This window comes from Macrobrachium rosenbergii, chromosome 23 (genome assembly GCF_040412425.1).
Source record: "Macrobrachium rosenbergii isolate ZJJX-2024 chromosome 23, ASM4041242v1, whole genome shotgun sequence".
Taxonomy (NCBI): Eukaryota; Metazoa; Arthropoda; class Malacostraca; order Decapoda; family Palaemonidae; genus Macrobrachium; species Macrobrachium rosenbergii.
In genome coordinates this window covers 2591444-2609245 of record NC_089763.1, presented here as the reverse complement: position 1 = coordinate 2609245, position 17802 = coordinate 2591444, and the positions used below count along the sequence as shown (strand labels likewise).

At 42.3% G+C, this 17802-nt stretch overlaps 1 protein-coding gene across 12 annotated transcripts in view; it reads right to left on the bottom strand.

The window, feature by feature from the left end:
* Positions 1-17802, bottom strand: part of LOC136851231 (cyclin-D-binding Myb-like transcription factor 1) — a 672051-nt gene that overhangs the window by 302724 nt on the left and 351525 nt on the right. For all 12 annotated transcript variants that reach the window (XM_067125176.1, XM_067125181.1, XM_067125178.1 and 9 more), the window contains exon 6: positions 16120-16200. In XM_067125176.1, coding sequence (XP_066981277.1) covers positions 16120-16200 — 81 coding nt within the window. The remainder of the gene's footprint in view (positions 1-16119; positions 16201-17802) is intronic.

The window sequence follows — 17802 nt, the reverse complement described above, 5'->3', positions numbered from 1 at the left end:
AGGACCATTATCAGTGCCTCAAGGTTTCCAGGCCAGCAAGGGGTGGTTCCACTGATTTCAAAAGCAGTTCCACCTAAAGTCTGTTACTCTGTATGGGGAATCAGCATCTGCAGACACTGAAGCAGCCGCGAAATATCCGGAGGCCTTCAAGAGGATTATCTAGGAGAAGGGCTACCATCCAGAACAGGTATTCAATATGGATGAGACTGGCCTGTTCTGGAAGAAGATGCCTTCCCGGATATACCTTATGAAGGACGAAGCTAAAGCCTCAGTTCAAGGCCCAGAAGGATAGGGTTACCCTCATCATGTGTGGGAATGCAGCTGGTTTCATGCTTAAACCAGGCCTCATTTACAAGGCTGCAAACCCCAGGGCCCTCAAGAATAAGAACAAGGCATTGCTTCCTGTGTTCTGGATGCATAACCTAAGGCCTGGATCACCAAAGTCCTCACAGAGTACTGGTTCCATCAGAGCTTCATCCCTCAAATTAGGCAATACCTGAACGACTTGGCCATGGAGTTCAAGGTGTTGCTGATTATGGATAATGCTGGTGGCCACCCTCTCGATCTTTCTTACAAGGGAGTCCAGCTTGAGTTCCTCCCTCCCAACACCACCTCTCTCCTCCAGCCTATGGACCATGGCGTGATCCGTGCCTTCAAGGCACTCTATACCGGGAACTCCCTCCAACACCTTGTAACTGCAATGGACAGTGACAGTGAATTTACGCTAAAAGAATATTGGCATAAATTCATGATTACCACATGTCTGAGCATCATCAGCCGATCACTGAATGACATGTAGAAGGAGACCCTGAACGCATGCTGGAACAAGTTGTGGCTGGAGTGTGTTCATGATTACAGGGGCTTCTCTCCTGAAGAAATTCAACATTCGGCCATTAATAAGGCTGTCCAGTTGGCGAGGATTCTAGGTGGGGAAGGCTTGAGGACATCACCGAGGATGAAATCGGCACCCTTATTGATGCTCACTCTGACCCCTGACGGACCAGGATTTGGAAGACCTGACGGAAGTCTGCCAGTGAGGAAGAAGATACGCCAGGTTCAGGGGAGGAGCAGGAGGAAGAGGAGAGCGGCCTGACTTTGGAACGTCTGTCCCACATGAAGAGAATGATTCAGGATATGCAGGAGTATGTTTCAACATGGGATCCTTTTATGGAACGCTCCTTAAAGTTTTCAAACATGCTTGATTCAGCATGGGAGCCCTATAATCAAACCCTCACCACCATGAAAAAACAGCGACAGCAGCTGCCTATCACCATGTTCATCAAACGGACGAAGAAGGCCCCTCCAAAGCCTCCCAAATCACCCGAAGTAGTGCCTCTCGAATCGCCTGAAGAAGTGCCTCCCCAATCGCCTGAAGTAGTGCCTCTCGAATCGCCTGAAGAAATGCCTCCCCAACCGCCTGAAGTCGTGCCTCCCATATCAACTGAAGAAGTGGCTCCTGAAGGTGAAGAGGCACCATCAGATGAGTTGTAACTCCTCTGCTTTGCTGTGCAGTCATATCTTCATCATCATTCATCACACTGCACAGCTAATTCATCATCATCATCTTTAATCAACATTCATCGCTGGTGAGTACCCGTGTGATTTATGTATGTAGTAATCTTAATATATAAGTACAGCAGTATGAAATTTTTTAAAATGTGCATAAATGTTTTTTACATTTTTTGTCTCTCTCTTTTTGTGAACTACGTATTCGTAAATACCAATGTTCCCCCCCAAAAAGAAAACGGGGCGGCTTATAACCGTACGAAAGAAAATGTATGGCTGAATACGTAGGGGGGACTGGATTATTTTCACCTACAGCTGTAAGCCATACAGTACGTACGTATAAATGTAACGATAAAATGTTTAAGATGACTTGGAAATTATATTAATAGTGTCATTTCAAAGATTAATACAGTAATAAGGTAAAAGTTTAATGTATATTTGATGTAGGCTGGTATTTTTAGGCATACAGTACTTTGGTGTTGACCTTTCATGGTAGACAGGTACAAATATACGTAGTATTAAATTTTTAAAAATGTGCATACGTTTTTAAAATTTTTGTCTCTCTTTTTGTGAATTTCATACGGTATACGTAAATACCAATGGTTCCCCCTGAAAAGAAAACAGGACGGCTTATAACTGTATGAAAGAAAATGTGTGGCTGAATACGTAGGGGGGACTGGATTATTTTCACCTACAGCTGTAAGCCATACAGTATGTACTTATAAATGTAATGATAAAATGTTTAAGATGGCTTGGAAATTATATTGGTAGCATCATTTCAAAGATTAATACAGTAATAAGGTAATAGTTTAATGTATATTTGATGTAGGCTGGTATTTTTAGGCACACTTTGGTGTTTGACCCTTCATGGTAGACAAGTATAAGTGTTTTTAGAGGCGTTGTAAGCATTCATGGTTTGACCTATTCGCGGGGGTGTGTGGGATGCATCCCCATGAATACGGGGGTTTCACTGTATATATATATATATATATATATATATATATATATATATATATATATATATATATATATATATATATATATATATATATATGTGTGTGTGTAAAAAAATATATATATATATATATACAGGCCGTCCCCAGTTAGCAGCAGGCTCAGTTAACAGCGATTCGGTTTTATGGCACCTGTCTAGCGACGAAAATCGGCAATTTTCGGCGCCGAAAATCGCTGATTTCCGCTTATCAGCGCCGATAACTGGGTATTGGCGCCGATACATACCTAACAGAGGCGCTTTTCGGCGCCGATAACCCCCGAAAATCGCCGAAAAAGCGCTGAAATCGCCGATTTTCGGTTATCATCACACCCTCAGAAATGGAACCCTGCCGATAACCAGGGACTGCCTGTGTATATTATATATATATATATATATATATATATATATATATATATATATATATATATATATATATATATATAATATATATATATTATATATATAATATATATGAGTATTCCTATCTTTCATGCAATAACTCAAAAGGAAAAAGTACTAAGTAACAAAAATATTCAATTTAGTATGATTCACTATAGGCAAATTCGCATCTAAAACCTCATTCACCACTATCTTTGAGGGGAAAACCACTTTAATCTCTCTCTTGTCCAAAGTGCTGTCGGAAATTCCTTCACTCCAGGTGCAGACCCAATCAGAGTTAATCGTTGCCCAAGGCAGGTCAGCTGGCAGGCTGAACACATGCGCTCCGCCATCTTGAAATCGAAGCCATGCTGCCTGCATTACCATGTGGGCAGAGTGATCACAACGCCATCTACGAAGAGAAAGTTGTAACTTCTGAAGCTACAAAGGGCCTTGGAGAGAGAGGCTCGCTCTTAGAATTGTATGATGGCCACGGAGAGCAGAGATCTGTCCCTTGCTCCATTGAACTGCCTATGTTCAACATGTGGCTGGCAGTATCCAAAAGTAACTTTTATTGTGAACTAATTCACTTGCCCTCCCTCTCGCTGACCCTCAGAAGAAGAGAACTTCAGCTCCTAAAGAAAGATAACATACCAGGATTTAAGGTTTTTCATCAGCCCACGTTCCCTATTCGCCTCCGACTAAGTTCTTTCTTTTCATGGTGCGATATACCTACATTGAGACCTGTATTGCTTTATAGTGTTTATGAGAAGTGTAACGTAAGCGTGTGATGTTCGAGTCCCTGGAAACGAGTTCAGTCTTGGCATCTTCTATGCAATTCCTCGATTCCTTCATTACAGTGCTAGTTTTGGTTGAGTAACCGTAAGTGTTTCGATTGCAGATTAGGAGTATTCAGTTGTGGATCTGCGTACCATCTTGTGTACATAGCAGTCACTACTTCATTATCAACGCCTTTTGAAGCAGGCAACTCATTTGTATTCCCTCCAGGAAATTCCATGTCATTTGCTCTCGCCTCATTACCCCAGAATTACGCTACCATTCTTCCAATGTGTTTTCTTTTGTAAGTATAATGAATTAAGTTAAACCCCAGAGTTTATCTAATCACTCCCCTCTTGAAGTAGGCCTTCAGCCGTATTTTTTTGTTCGTAATTTTAGCTGTCCTCAAGGCTGAGTCCAGATTTTTGTGATAATTAATGTAAGTTGCGTATCATCCTAGTATACCCAATTTATCTAGCAAGACCCCAGCTTTAAAATTACAACACTGACGACCAAATTGCCAGAGATCTCGCAATCTGAAAGGTCACAGATTGAGTCCTTACCCCTTTTGGCAACGTGCAGTTATCAGCTAAATAGCCTCACTAAGGGCTGTATGCAAGACTAGAAACGAACCTTTTTAATTAGCGTACATTCCTCTATAAGCGCACAAGTGATCCATTTCCACAGTAAGTATCGTGTTATGTTTATTTTTTGTTAGGTACGAACAAAATCGTGGCTGAAACAGAGTTAGGAATTGTTAGAACACATGGATGCATCCCAGTTACAGAGAAGAGAGAGTTATTAACCTTTACACACGATTTTTGTGCTGTTGCATGTTAGCTGCATGTTTTAAAACTAGGAAGGTAGGGAGTGACACTCAGTGAAGAGTTAATAAAAGGAATACAGTAAACCCCCCATATTCGCGTTCTCACGATTCGCGGACTCACGATTCGCGGACTCACGCATTCGCAGGTTTCTCTATGGAACATATCTACCCATTATTTGCGGAAAATTCGCCCGTTCGCGGTATTTTTCACTGAGAAATATTCACTAATTACTGTATTTTCATGTAATTTTCATGAATAAATGCACTTTTTGTGATAAAACTATTAAAATACTCAGGCATCAGCATTTTTACAGGGTTTTTCTTGTGTTTAAACTATCAAAATGGTCAGTTCTAAGTGTTTTTAGAGGGATTTTAAGTATTCGCAGGTTTTAGCTATTCACGGGGGGTGTGTGTGTGTTTATGTGGGACGCATCCCCTGCGAATACGGGGGGTTCACTGTAGTGCCCTTATTCCTTCGTCCATGAGATAAGGACAGTTTGAAAGTCTCGAAATTCAAGTTAGGCACACATTACAGCCACATGGGCTGACCCAGTCCAGCAATTTTCGTATCACTGGAGATAGGATATTTTTACTCTCTCTCTCTCTCTCTCTCTCTCTCTTGTAGAGGTTATGAATTAGCTAGGCAAAAATATTATTTTTCCTTACTGAATAAATCTCATAAATCTTTAAAAATTTGTTCAGGCCATGGGAGCCAAAAATCGTGGTTAGTACTCGCACTTGTTTACATTCCTTCTACAAAAGAAATGGACATGGTAAATTTCATTCCATTCAATTTTTTCCAGTAAACAAACCGTGAGAAAAAGGAAACATCCATTTATTCATTCCCCCAGAAGAGAGGACAATCTTCTGAAATTTATCAGTCGTCTCATTAAAATTTGAGCAAAGCTTCGCTCAGCCAGGTGTCAGCTAAGCTGAGACTGCGTTGTATTTGTTCACTATATTTGTTAGTTGTTCCTCTTCTCGCGCATGTGCTGAACTGTCCCGTCCCATGGATCGCTAAAGTAAACAAAATCAGGTCGCTAAAATAACGTAAATATTTCTTCTTTTCCCTTAAGCACGTGAGATATCATTGGCAGAGAGTTTGCCTAGGCATGGTAAACTAAGAATTTTTTTTGTGTACTCATCATATTCTAACGAGTTTTAATATCGTGCTTTTGAAATAAGCAAGTTCTTTCCTTATCACGTTTTATTCATATTTTTTTCCTCTCTCTTGGCTGAGAAGCCAGCTACATTGTTTCTCTCGCATTTGTGTATATTCAGGAGCAACTGCTCCCTATTTGCCTAGAGCAATACAATTTTATAATACTTGCTGAACCGCCAGCATACTCATTCATTCACGCATTTAATTGCGAATTTCTCGAAGCTACCGCTTCCCATTTGCCCAGAGCAAGTTTATAATATTCGCTGCCACCGCCAGCATAATCATTCATTCACATATTTAATTGTGAATTTTTCAAAGCTACGCTTCCCATTTGCCCAGAGCAATTTTATAGTACTTGCTGTGACGTCAGCATAAGCATTCATTCAGGCACTGTGACTATTTATGTGAGAAAGTAAAATTTCAAAAGCATATTAAGCGATATCCTATTCTACGTAAGCCTGTTATTTTAATTCCATCAGATCTGACAATTCTCAGCAAATCATTATTTACGGCTTGCGTGAAGCCTTGTGCTAAAAACCCAAGTTCATTTCGAGACTTTATATTTGTGTATTTCACACAACTCCAAGTCCTTATGGGACTGCTTATTCCAGTTCATTAGAACAACCTTGAGTCTTACGAGACCCCAAATTGCTCATTTAGCACAAACACTAAGCTCTCAGGAATCCAATTAACCGCGTTCAAAATGCACAAACCAACGTTCTCGGAAGCCTTAATTTCCCACTATCGCTGGCCAAGTCTGTGCATGACATAAAATCCAAGTTACTTCTTTTGAGACGTTAAAATTTGTTCATCACAAAGTATTATGCAGACATATTAAAATTCGCTCATCACGAACAAGCCAAGTTTTATTCAAACATTAAAATTTGTTCATCATGAACAAACTAAGTCTTATGCAGGCATATTAAAATTCGTTCATCACGAACAAACGAAGTCTTATGCAGGCATATTAAAATTTATTCATCATGAACAAACTAAGTCTTATGCAGACATATTAAAATTCGCTCATCACAAACAAACTAAGTCTTATTCAGACATTAAAATTCATTCATCACGAACAAACTAAGTCTTTGAGACATACTGAAACAAGTTCAACATGAACAAACTTGAGTCTTTTCAAATGCCCTGAAATTTGAGTCTTTTCAGACATACTGATAACCTAAAGGGTTACGCCCATATAAGTGTTATCTCAAGATGTCTACGACATCCAGAGCCCAGCAAAATGAGGACTTCAAGTTCTACATGTCCGCTGGAGAGGACATGGGGCTGTCAGGACAAACCCAGAGGGAATGGGTGTAAGAGAGAACAGACGATGCCAAGGCAGAAAGAGAGGCAGAAAGAAGAGCCCGGGAGAAATGAGAAGAGGCAGAAAGAATAGTGCAGGAGAAACGAGAAGAGGCAGAATGACAGGAGAAAGAGAAAGAACAACAGGAGAAAGGGAAAGAAAGAATAGCCCGGGAGAAACGAAGAGGCAGAACGACAGGAGAAAGAGAAAGAGCTCATCAGCTTGCAATGACGGCTCAAGGCATGAGCAACACCTCAACGCCCTCTCCACATTCAACCCTCAGCAGTGTAGGCTCCCTCATAAGGAAATGGGAAGAAGCCGAGCCTGAAGCCTGTCTCGACCATATTGAAAAGGACCTGACGACCTATCAGCCCTCTACTGAAGAAGTGTCTCTGATCCTAGGACAGCACCTTGAAAGGAAAGGTGCCATTACCTTCAAAGCTCTCCCATTTGAGGATCAAGGAAATCTTGCCCTTGTCCGCCAAGCCATTATAAAACCTTTTGAAATAACTCCCAACCGTTGGAGGATAAGGTGGAGAAATGTGCTCAAAGAATCAGGCCAAACCTGTTTTGAGTGGATCTTTAAAAAGACCTAGACCCTAAAACAATGGCTAGAATCTCTCAAAGCCACTAATGTGGAGGACATCCTCGGACTCTTCCAGCTCGAGGACTTCTTATTTTATGCCCCACCAGCTCTTGCCATCCATCTATGCGACAAGGTGCCTAAGACAGTGGTCGAGTGCTGTCGCTGGGCTGACACCTGGGACACCAATCATCCTCATCTTAGTTCCCATGGAAGATAATTATATCCCTCTTCTCCTGCCTCATCCAACTCTCAGCACCCTCTCAAACATGGGCAAGCCCCAAAGAAACCAGTGTGAGGACACTGCAAGAGAATAGGGCACCCCTATTCTCTTGCTTCAAGGCTGAAGCTCAGCCAGAAAATCCTTCTAAGTCCTCAAATGGGACAATGCCCCAACAAGCCCCATCTGGATCTTGGATGAAAAGTAAAGGGCCTGCTCCCTCCAATGGGGCAGTGCCAAGCAAAGACTTTAGCAGGAGTTATTGCCCTGCTTGGAAAGTTTATGGGCACCCTGCCCAATGGGCAAAATGCCCTAATAAACCAAGTACACCTCCTACTGCTTTGGCAGTTACAAATTCTAAGTCTTTGGGCCCTCCAGCCAAAGGTCCCATATATGTGGCACCTCCTCAAGGTAGCTACCCCACATGCCAGGTCAAGGCATTTGATGACTCTGTGCTCAAATTTCCCTCATAAGGAAAGACTGGGTTCCCTATGGAGCTAACATTAACAGATGTATACTCATCACAATTGAGAGTATCAATCAATTTAAAATGATACTTCCCACTGTTCAGTTGAGAGTCACAAGACCTCATAAATCCAAAATCTGCAACATTGCCATAGCAGGGTACATTTCTGGAGGTTATAACCTCCTCCTGGGACAAGACTTCCAGTCTCCATCAAAAATACAACAATCTGGGTTTCCAGGCCCCTCAAGTTATTCATTAGGCATGAGTAATTCTCAAGAGCCTCCATTCATTCCACTGCCAGTGCCACCTCAGTACTCTGTTCAGTGGCCCCCTAACTAAAGCAGATTTCAAAGCCTGGTCCTGTGCCAGGCCCTGCCCCCGTGCCATTGCCACGGCACCCAATCAATCTCCCTCCTGGAAATCCCAACATTGACTCTCAATCTATGCCAGTGCCACTTGAGTGCACTAAGCAGTGCCAATCTCCAAATCCAATACCAGTGTCTGGCCCTGCCTTAGTGCCAGTGCCAGAGCACGCCCTAGATCTCCATTCAAGAGATCCCAGTTCGGATCCCCTCTCTTCGCCTGGCTTGGCTCCTCTACTAGTGCTGGTAGGAGAGATGGAATCTTCTGACCTCAACAGAAGCTCACTCAAAGGAGCGGCCTTGCAACCCGCACCTGAGCTGGTCATTGCAACCTGCGAGCCTCCCACACCTTCCAGAACATCTTCCTCCCTTTCCCAGTCCTCTGCAGACATGCTTGTGAGTAAGGACTCTGCCACACCTCAACTGGCTGATGAATTCAAGCAACTGCAATGACTTGGGGCAGAGCCTGTAAAGGATGCCCCTGCTCCGGCCATCTAAGAAGCCGACCCAGGTGGAACTAAGTTGTCTTCCTCAGACTTGGTTCAACCAGTTCCCCCACCAAGGAAAACCATCAACCTAACACAGGTCCATGGAAGAAAATCATGCACGTAGACGGCTCCAGTTCACCAAAAGAGAGCTGCTGAGCTCCTTTGGCGCTAGTGCCAACCTGACACAGTGCCACCCCTCTATCCTACGAGGACCTTGGCAACTCTGTCCAGAAGAGGGTGTCAGGTTTCCTCACCTGTTTAGTTTCCTTATAACTCTGTAATTCATTCTTTTCCTTTAACATTTTTTCCTTTCATTATTTTGTTCAATTAATCATATTATTTTGGCTGAAAACCTCGTAGAGCCCTCGGAGTACACCATCAATGTTACTGGCGATCTTACTAAGGGAGGTTCTTCTCAGAAGGGAATGGAGTATCCCTCCTTGAGAACATTTACTATCCAGGGTTCAGCCCCTTCCTCTCTCTCCATCTCTCCCAAAAGAGAAGGAGTCTGGCTCCAACTGGTGTTTGGAGGGGAACGTTCTCACTTGTGAGAGGACATACGGGAAGACGACTTCTTGATGGATTTTGATGTGAACCTGGTTCCAGGTCTAGACCTGGAATACGTTCTCTGCCTCTTACCCTTCTCTTCTTCTGCAGGTCAGATGATATCTCCAGCCCAGTCCATAAAGCTAAATACTTCAAACACCCTAAAAAAGGTTCTTAAGAAGGTGTGAAAGTTCCATTGAGGAAAACATAATATTTGCCAAAGCAAAGGCCGATCTTCAAGAAGAATCAATTAAGCCAGAGAAGTCCCCCTGGGAGGAGGCAGACACTCCCAGGGAAGGAGCCTCCCCTGTGGCATGAGAAAGGTGTTTCCTCTTAGTTAACATTGAGGGGGGGGAAAACTAAAGATGGCACGACCTTGCTCCCTATCAATATCGCTCAAGGCTTTCTTTGCTGAGGAAGAAAGCACTAACCTCGGCAACTTAGAAGAGTCCGACAACTGAGCCTCCATCAGAAAACCGGACGCAGGCGAGGAAGGAGCGGCAGGCAAGAAAAAATTCGGGAAAATGGCTAACAGATACTTCAGTAGAGCCACTTAAGCTGAGGGGCTAGCGTCTTGAACAAGAACCTCCTCTTCATCTTCAGAAGAAACAAGTGACAAGAGCAGATCCGTGGACTGGGGAGCTGAAGGAGCCTTAGTAAGCAAGCTCAAAATATTGTCCAGCTTGCTGTCGATAGGGTCCACTGTAGAAGCCGACTGGGCACTAGTCGAAGGCTGAAGCAAACTAGATTGAGAAGTGGATGAAGCACAAACAACTGCAGGAGCTGCAACAGGAGCAGGAGCAAGAGAAGCATCGTCTGTGGAAAGGGGGCGCCCAGCCGTCCTTGGGCACTTCAAAACGACAGGAACCTCAGGAGAGACAGAGCAGTCAGACAAACACAGGTGCTCGGGTGCTCTAAGGCTCTCAGAAACTAAGGAGAGCTTGGGCGTCAATGGGCGCTCCAGCGCTTACAGGTGCTCGGGAGAAGTCTGGTGATCGATGACAGCAGGAATCTTCGTCACTACTGGGCGCTTGAGAGCCAAAGCAGGTTCTGGCACCAGGAGACGATCAGAAGATACTCTGTGAGAATCTGAGTGCTTACGAGACAAGGAGCGCTTAGAAGACACTTCCTGACTCTCTACAACAGGAGGAACCGAAGAAACTACTCCAGGCTGTCCCAACCACTACACGAAGGCTGAGGACTACCCAAGGGTTCCTTAAACTTCTTGCAAGGCACTGGGGGAGAACATGAAATACCACTAGCACGTCTTTTCTGTGGACGTGACTCATCTACAAAGCGCCACTGCCGCTTTGGAGAGGAATCCTCCAAACTCGAGGAAAGACGTTGAGTGTCCAACAAAAAGCCTTTCCAATGGCGTTTAGCTGCAACCTGGGATTTGGCAACAGGTTCAACCGAGGGGGCAACTACCCAATGGCAGACCTCACCGACCTCCCTCAGGCTACCAGTTTGACTCCTCCCAGGTTTAGGGGAGTATGTCATTGACCTTTGCCTAGGATAATCGATGGGTTGGACAGCCACCTTCTCCACCAACACTTCACTTGTACTGGGCGCTACTGTGTGCTCCGCCGACGCAACACTAGTACTGGGCACTACAGGGCGCTCCAAAACACTCATGTCATCCATAAGATCAATTTGAATCTATTATCAGTCTTTAACTTGAGGCTGGTCATGGGGTTGGGTTCGGAAGCATGAGAGCCTGATAAAGGAGAGGGTTTCACAGAAGAGGGATCATTAATGGGATTACAAGACATCACAGGAACGTTAATATCGATGTCAACATTATCAATAGTAGAACTATGAGATTCCTGGCTAGCTAAAGATTTACTGGTCTGTCTAGCAGTAGCTTTTCTTTTCTGGTCCCTAGCCAGTTTATTCAAATGTGATTTCAAAGTCTTCCACCTCTTTAAATCCCAATCAACACATTTGCTACAAGTTAACTCTTCAGAACATACTCGTCTCCTACAGCCTTTGCAGATCGTATGAGAGTCACAGGTTTCCTTGGTCAAACGAGTATGGCAGCCTTTGCTGCAATACCGAAAGCTAGACAAACTAGAGTCAGACATAAAGAAAAAACCAAGGAAGTTATGTCAAAATCAGGAATAGTCAAATTAGTTAGTCACAATTAAGGATCTAACACTAGCTAAATGCGCCGAAAAGGCTACCAATACAGAATACTTCACCAAACGATGAAATAACAATAGGAAAGATGAATTCCAAAATAGAATCAGCTGCTGCTAAAACTGGTGTACAGCCATCAGCTGGCAGAAACAAATTGAAGCTCTTTTGCTAGTTGTCCCTCTCTTTCCCAGAAAGTGGGCAGGGCTAGTCACCTGACTAAAACAAAAAAGCGAGTGAATTACTTGGTAAGTTACTTATATAAAACGGATATTTTAAACACCATAAGTAGCATTAACTTATTTAATTTTAAACACCCTGACTTTTCTTTAAACTTTTTGAAAGGAGCGGTTCTCAACGACAATATAAACAATAAGGTCATTAATGTTTTACCTAAGAGACATCAACTTGCTTTGGCTGCCCTAAAGAGGAATGAGGATATTAGGATAATGAGAGCTGATAAAGGAGGAGCCACAGTAGCATACACTCTTTTGAATGTTACACAAACATATCTTCCACTAGAGTCCCTTCCCACAGCTACCGAAATGCAACAAGATTTTAATAATAAACTTAGAAAAATAGCAGATTCCCTTGTTGATCCCTCACATAAAGAGTTAGTTTTAACCAAGATATCCTCCAAATCACCTAGTGTGCCCTATTGTTATGGTGTCCCCAGCGTACATAAATCTGGTTGCCCACTCAGAACTATCATTGCAGCTTGCAGGTCACCTCAAAATAACTTAGCTGTGTGGTTATCACAAGTATTAAGTCAATTTCTGGGTAAGTTCTCAAATGCAAATTTACAACACTTTTCAGTTTATCCAACGGGTTAAAGATGCTGCAGGGTGGGTTAAAGGCATAATGGTCAGCTTAGATGTTACAGCGTTATTCACAAATGTCCCTTTGGATTATGTCATTTCAAAACTACAAGAGGAATATGAACAAGGAAATGTAAATTTCCCTATACCGGTGGACCCATTCTTTTCACTGATCAGACTACGTGTTACGTCAACAGTTTTCCATTTTAACAATCAAGGGTTCGCACAAAAGGAAGGTGTTGCTATGGGACTCCATTGTCCCCGGTCTTAGCTAATATCTGTATGGAATTTGTAGAGAGGGAAATTCTAAGTAGATGTGATGAAATAACCAAGCCTGTTTTATGGGTGAGGTATGTAGATGATGTTTTTGCAGTTACAGAGGAACTGGATAAAATTTAACCAAATTAGTGGAAATAACAAATAGTATCCTAACATCAATTAAGTTTATGATAGATATGGAAATAGACTTAAAGTTGCCCTTATTAAATGTTTTGGTCTTTAGAGATTGTAATAGTCAGATGTTTAAATTTTTAGTATATAGTATCGGAAATCAACAAATTTGGAAAGTTACATATATTTTTATTTGTTTCACTCAAATAAAATCAAAAGCAATGTAGTCATGAATTTTTCCTTGCATGCCTTTAAGATATATGACCCAGAATATGTAGATGAGGAATTACAACACAATGTCAACTTTCAGGGGCCTCAGATATCCTACCCACATTATTGAGAAGTCGTTTTCTCAAGCGAGGAGGTCGTTTTACTGTCCCAAAGATGATAATAATAGGAGGAAACCAAATAGATATACTGTATAACATTACCTTTCAATCCTAATGTCGGGAATATTTGTAGATTTGTAAATGATAATCAGAATGACACTAAAATTGCATTTAAATACGTTAATAAGATAAGAAACAACTCGATAAGAAATAACAATAACGATAAAAATCCCATAGTTCCAGGAGTTTACGCATTACCTTGTAAAGACTGCAGGGGGAAATATTTTTGGGAAAATGTACGGGAACTAACTACAGTACATGCCTGGGGGAACATAAGCGCGCATTTTCCCTACATTCACAAAACAGCACAATAGTAACTCATGCATTCAACAATAATCATAGACCTGAATGGAATGACGCAAGTGCCATTTTCAAAAGTAACAATGTAAACATAAGACGATTAGTAGAAGGCGCTGCTATAAACATGGGGGACCCTTTTAAAGGTAACAAGTCATTTGTTCACGAGGACCCTGAGGATGTTCGTTAAAGATTTTAGTGTTAGGACTAGCTCTGTTTTTCCTTTGCCTGATGCTACCTCTGACTCTCCTCCCACTTTACAGGTCCAGTACCTTACAACACCCGGGAATCCATACCTGTATTCTATGAGACCCCTCCAGAGGAGGGATTACGTGCAACATTGCAACAGCCCGTGAAAAGATCGAGTAAGATAGCAGCCAGAAAGGGAAACAGAGGAGATGAAATTACCTAGTTGAGTGGTTGACCACTTTTTTCATTGATGTGACCATTAGAGGAGCTAACCACCACCGCCAACCATCCTTTACGTCATCTTTTCAGAAGTTTACCTCGTCACATTTTATGTTATCATTACTTAGTTGGACTGAAGATGGACCCAGGATAGGGTTCGAAAGCTTTTTATACATTTTTGTAAAGTCTCGCATTCTAACATTGATATATTATTGTGGACCTTACAAAAAATTATTATTGTTTTTATTATTATTATTATTATATTATTATTATTATTATTATTATTATTATTATTATTAAATATAATCTGTTGAAACTGAGTAAGGAGACATCGGGAAGAGCAAGACGTTGCTTCACCTCTCACACGCCTCATGCCCGCGTGGCAAACTGCACTCGAGAGGTGGAGCAGATCAAAGGAGAACTCTCTTACAAGCAAGAGTGCGAGGGTTGCACATACCCTGGAAAGGTCACATGCACTGAGCGAGAAGGGAGTGTTAGTTCCTCTTATGTTCCACAAAAGGTGAATGTGAGGAAGAACCTATCCTGTTGCTCAACTCTGCAAATTTGGACACCACTCACATGCAGGTTGCTCATGCCCACTCTGCTGTAACTCAACAGGGCTGCTGGGGGAGGGGAGGGGGGGAAAGCTACCCCAAGCTGCAACTCACACCTGATCTACAGACCCAGTACTGTATAGGGGGAGTGAGCATGATGCACAGGACCATCACAGTGTGAGCACAACAGAGCATGGTTGGATGGCAAGGGGGTGGTCCTCATGTCAAAGTGGGTGTTCATGGTGGCAACAGCCCTGCCTAAGGTATGATGATCACCTTGCTGTAAAATAGCACTTCTGCTCTTCTGCCAAGAGGAAGAGTTAGTGGAAGAAGTTCCTTGGACTTCTTATGCAAGGCCTTGGGGTTTTCCTTCTTTTTCTTCCTCCTGCACATAGGAAGAACCTGGGGACAAGAAGGAGGAGGAGGATGAGGAGCTGGACGAAGATGACAATGACAAGGATGACAACGAATACAGCGAGAATTCTTCCTCCTTCTCTTTTTGCTTGCCTTCAACTCTGAAGGACTGGTCAAGGCTGGTACTGTATAGGAAAAGTCACAAAATCTGTAGTAAGCTACCAGCAACAATACTGCCACAGGAGCTACAGATGCCACAACAGAACATCAGTAATTGGTTCTTCCCTCATCTTTCATGCCAGAGTCAAGGAAAGAAGGAAGTGGTGGACTACCTGGAATGTTCAGCATGAGCCAGATTTTACAAAGGTATTCAAAGGAAGATACCTCCCCACTGGCTTCCTCATCCTGAAATGAGAACTTTGGGGAGCTAACCCTCCTAGGTGAGGAAGACCCAGGAGCAGAAGGAAGAGGGATGGCAATCAGTGGCAAAGGGAAGCTGGAAGGATTTGGCAGTGCTACTGGGGGATTGTTACCCCCACAGAAACTGGCAAATACTTCTCATTCTTCTTCGTCCTCTTACCATACTTCTCCCACTATGGAGATTAATGTCCACAATGGTGGTGCTCATATTTTTCGCCATTCGAGAGAAAAACAGAGCCACAGGACACAGCAAAAGCAAAATAAAGGCACAGGGCACACTAAAAAGCAGAAAGGAAACAATGGAAGCAAGCTACTCATCCACATCCAAAATCTAAAAAGCAGAAAGGGAACAGTAATAACAAGCTACTCATCCACATCCTGGTGAAAGGGAGGTGAGTGAGGGGTCGCACCCTCTCACCTACCACCTCTGCCAGTTACCGAGATTCAATGGCCATTCCTGCTTGTGCTGCAGGATACTCCTAATATGAAAGGCAATGGTTATAACCCCATAGGAACAAAAAACAAATACTTACATGCATTAAATCAAAACCATAGGTCATTAGAAAAGCAACATTTATCAGTCCCATATACACTGAAGATTCATGTGTTCCTCCTCAAGGGCCTTAACAATGTAATACAAATCTTGGTTTCATTTATAAAAAGCTGCAGGTTGTTAAAAAGCTAATTCAATCCAAAAGGTCTGACTGAATCATGAACATAAGGCCATATAATGCACCCTCACCTCCCCTTGTGTCTTGGATGGTTGAAGTTCTACAGAATCTTCATCTGCAACAATAAGTTCCTCTGTTTTACCTGAAGAAATCTGAAATGTTCAAATGAAAGTCTGAAAAACTATGCATACTGAGAAGAGAAATTACAGAATTCATGAGAAAATTCCCACAAGCATACCACATGAAAAAATATTTGGGGTTTTGAACATTTATGTAAATTCTTAATTAAGAACATCCTAAATTTTCAGTCACAACATTTTCTGCACATCACTACATGCACCAAAATAGCTTTAAATTCCACCAGGAAATAAGAATTTTCTCTTCCATGCTCTATATAATTTCAAGCATTTCAGTTGAGAGCACACCCAACTACATTAGGTAATGGAACTTAGGAAGCCAATGTGGCAAAACATACATGCATAAATCCACACATCCACATATAGTAGTACCCCTACAAGAATGCAATTAATCTATGAGGGTTCATTGTAACAGTGCTGGAAATTTTTAAATATTAAAAATGTCCAGGAAATGGCCCCCCCCCAAAAAAAAAAAAATAATAATAATAATTAATAAATAAACAAATAAAAGTGTTTAAATTTCATGCACAGTACAGTAGTCTGCTCGGGCAGCTTCTTGATTCACCTTTCCATCTGCCCATGCCCTCCCACCCTCCAATCACAAGTCGTCTTGCTAGCACCAAAAGTTAAAAAATGTATCAAAGGAAGTAATTCTGCTATTAGTACTGCAATACAGTACATTTCAAATGAATTTTTTGGGGTATATGGACTGAAAGCAACTATGCCAGACCAAAAACTATCTAATTTTAAACTGTAATTTGTATTTTTCCTAGGATACAAACCTATGCTTTCATAGATGGAGTATTCAGTGCAAGGCATGCTGCAGCTGTCTCTGACTTAAATAGAAAACAAAAGACTACTAGGTCTGTGAGTCACCCATGACCTGAGCTGGGTTAGTTCTTCCATTTTGTGAATCAGCCTGTTTTCGGTACCACTCAGCTCCATAATTGGAGGAGATTGGAACCACGAGAGGCAGTAGAAGAGGGTAAAACCTCCCAATGAAAGCGTAGGTTCATATCCTATGAAAAAATACGAATTACTTTTTAATACAGTATTTGGTATTTATTCAGACAGGAAAACAACATACGCTTTCACAGATGGAGCCTCACCAAAAAGTGGGCAGCTGATCTATCCAGAGTGGCACATGCCAGTGGTGCACCTCTCAGTGACTCGAGCTTTACCTCCTATGACTTGGGTCACAGACAAAAAACAAGGCTAGGCCCTACTTGTACTAAACACACCTTCCTGGGGGACAAACAGATAACTCCAGTCTCAGTCTCCTTCTGGGTGGAACATTTCCTTGGGGGTTCACTGCGCTTACACCACCTCTGGGCTAGTACTACTGAGCCCAGGCCAAAGGTGTCCAAAGACTTGTGGGCCAAGTCCTGCAGATGGAAAGACATGAAGGACAAGTGTTGCTTCCATGTTCCCACCTTTAGGACCTGTAGGATGGAATGGTTCTTCTTGCATGTCACCAAAGGGCCTATGCCTTTAACGTCATGGTCTTGAATTTTTGACAGGATATGTTCATATTGAGTGTTTACGCTTATGTGGTATTGACAAGGTAAGGGGAGTAAGGGTATGGAGTTGCTACTGAACACCTGTAGTTTTTTATTT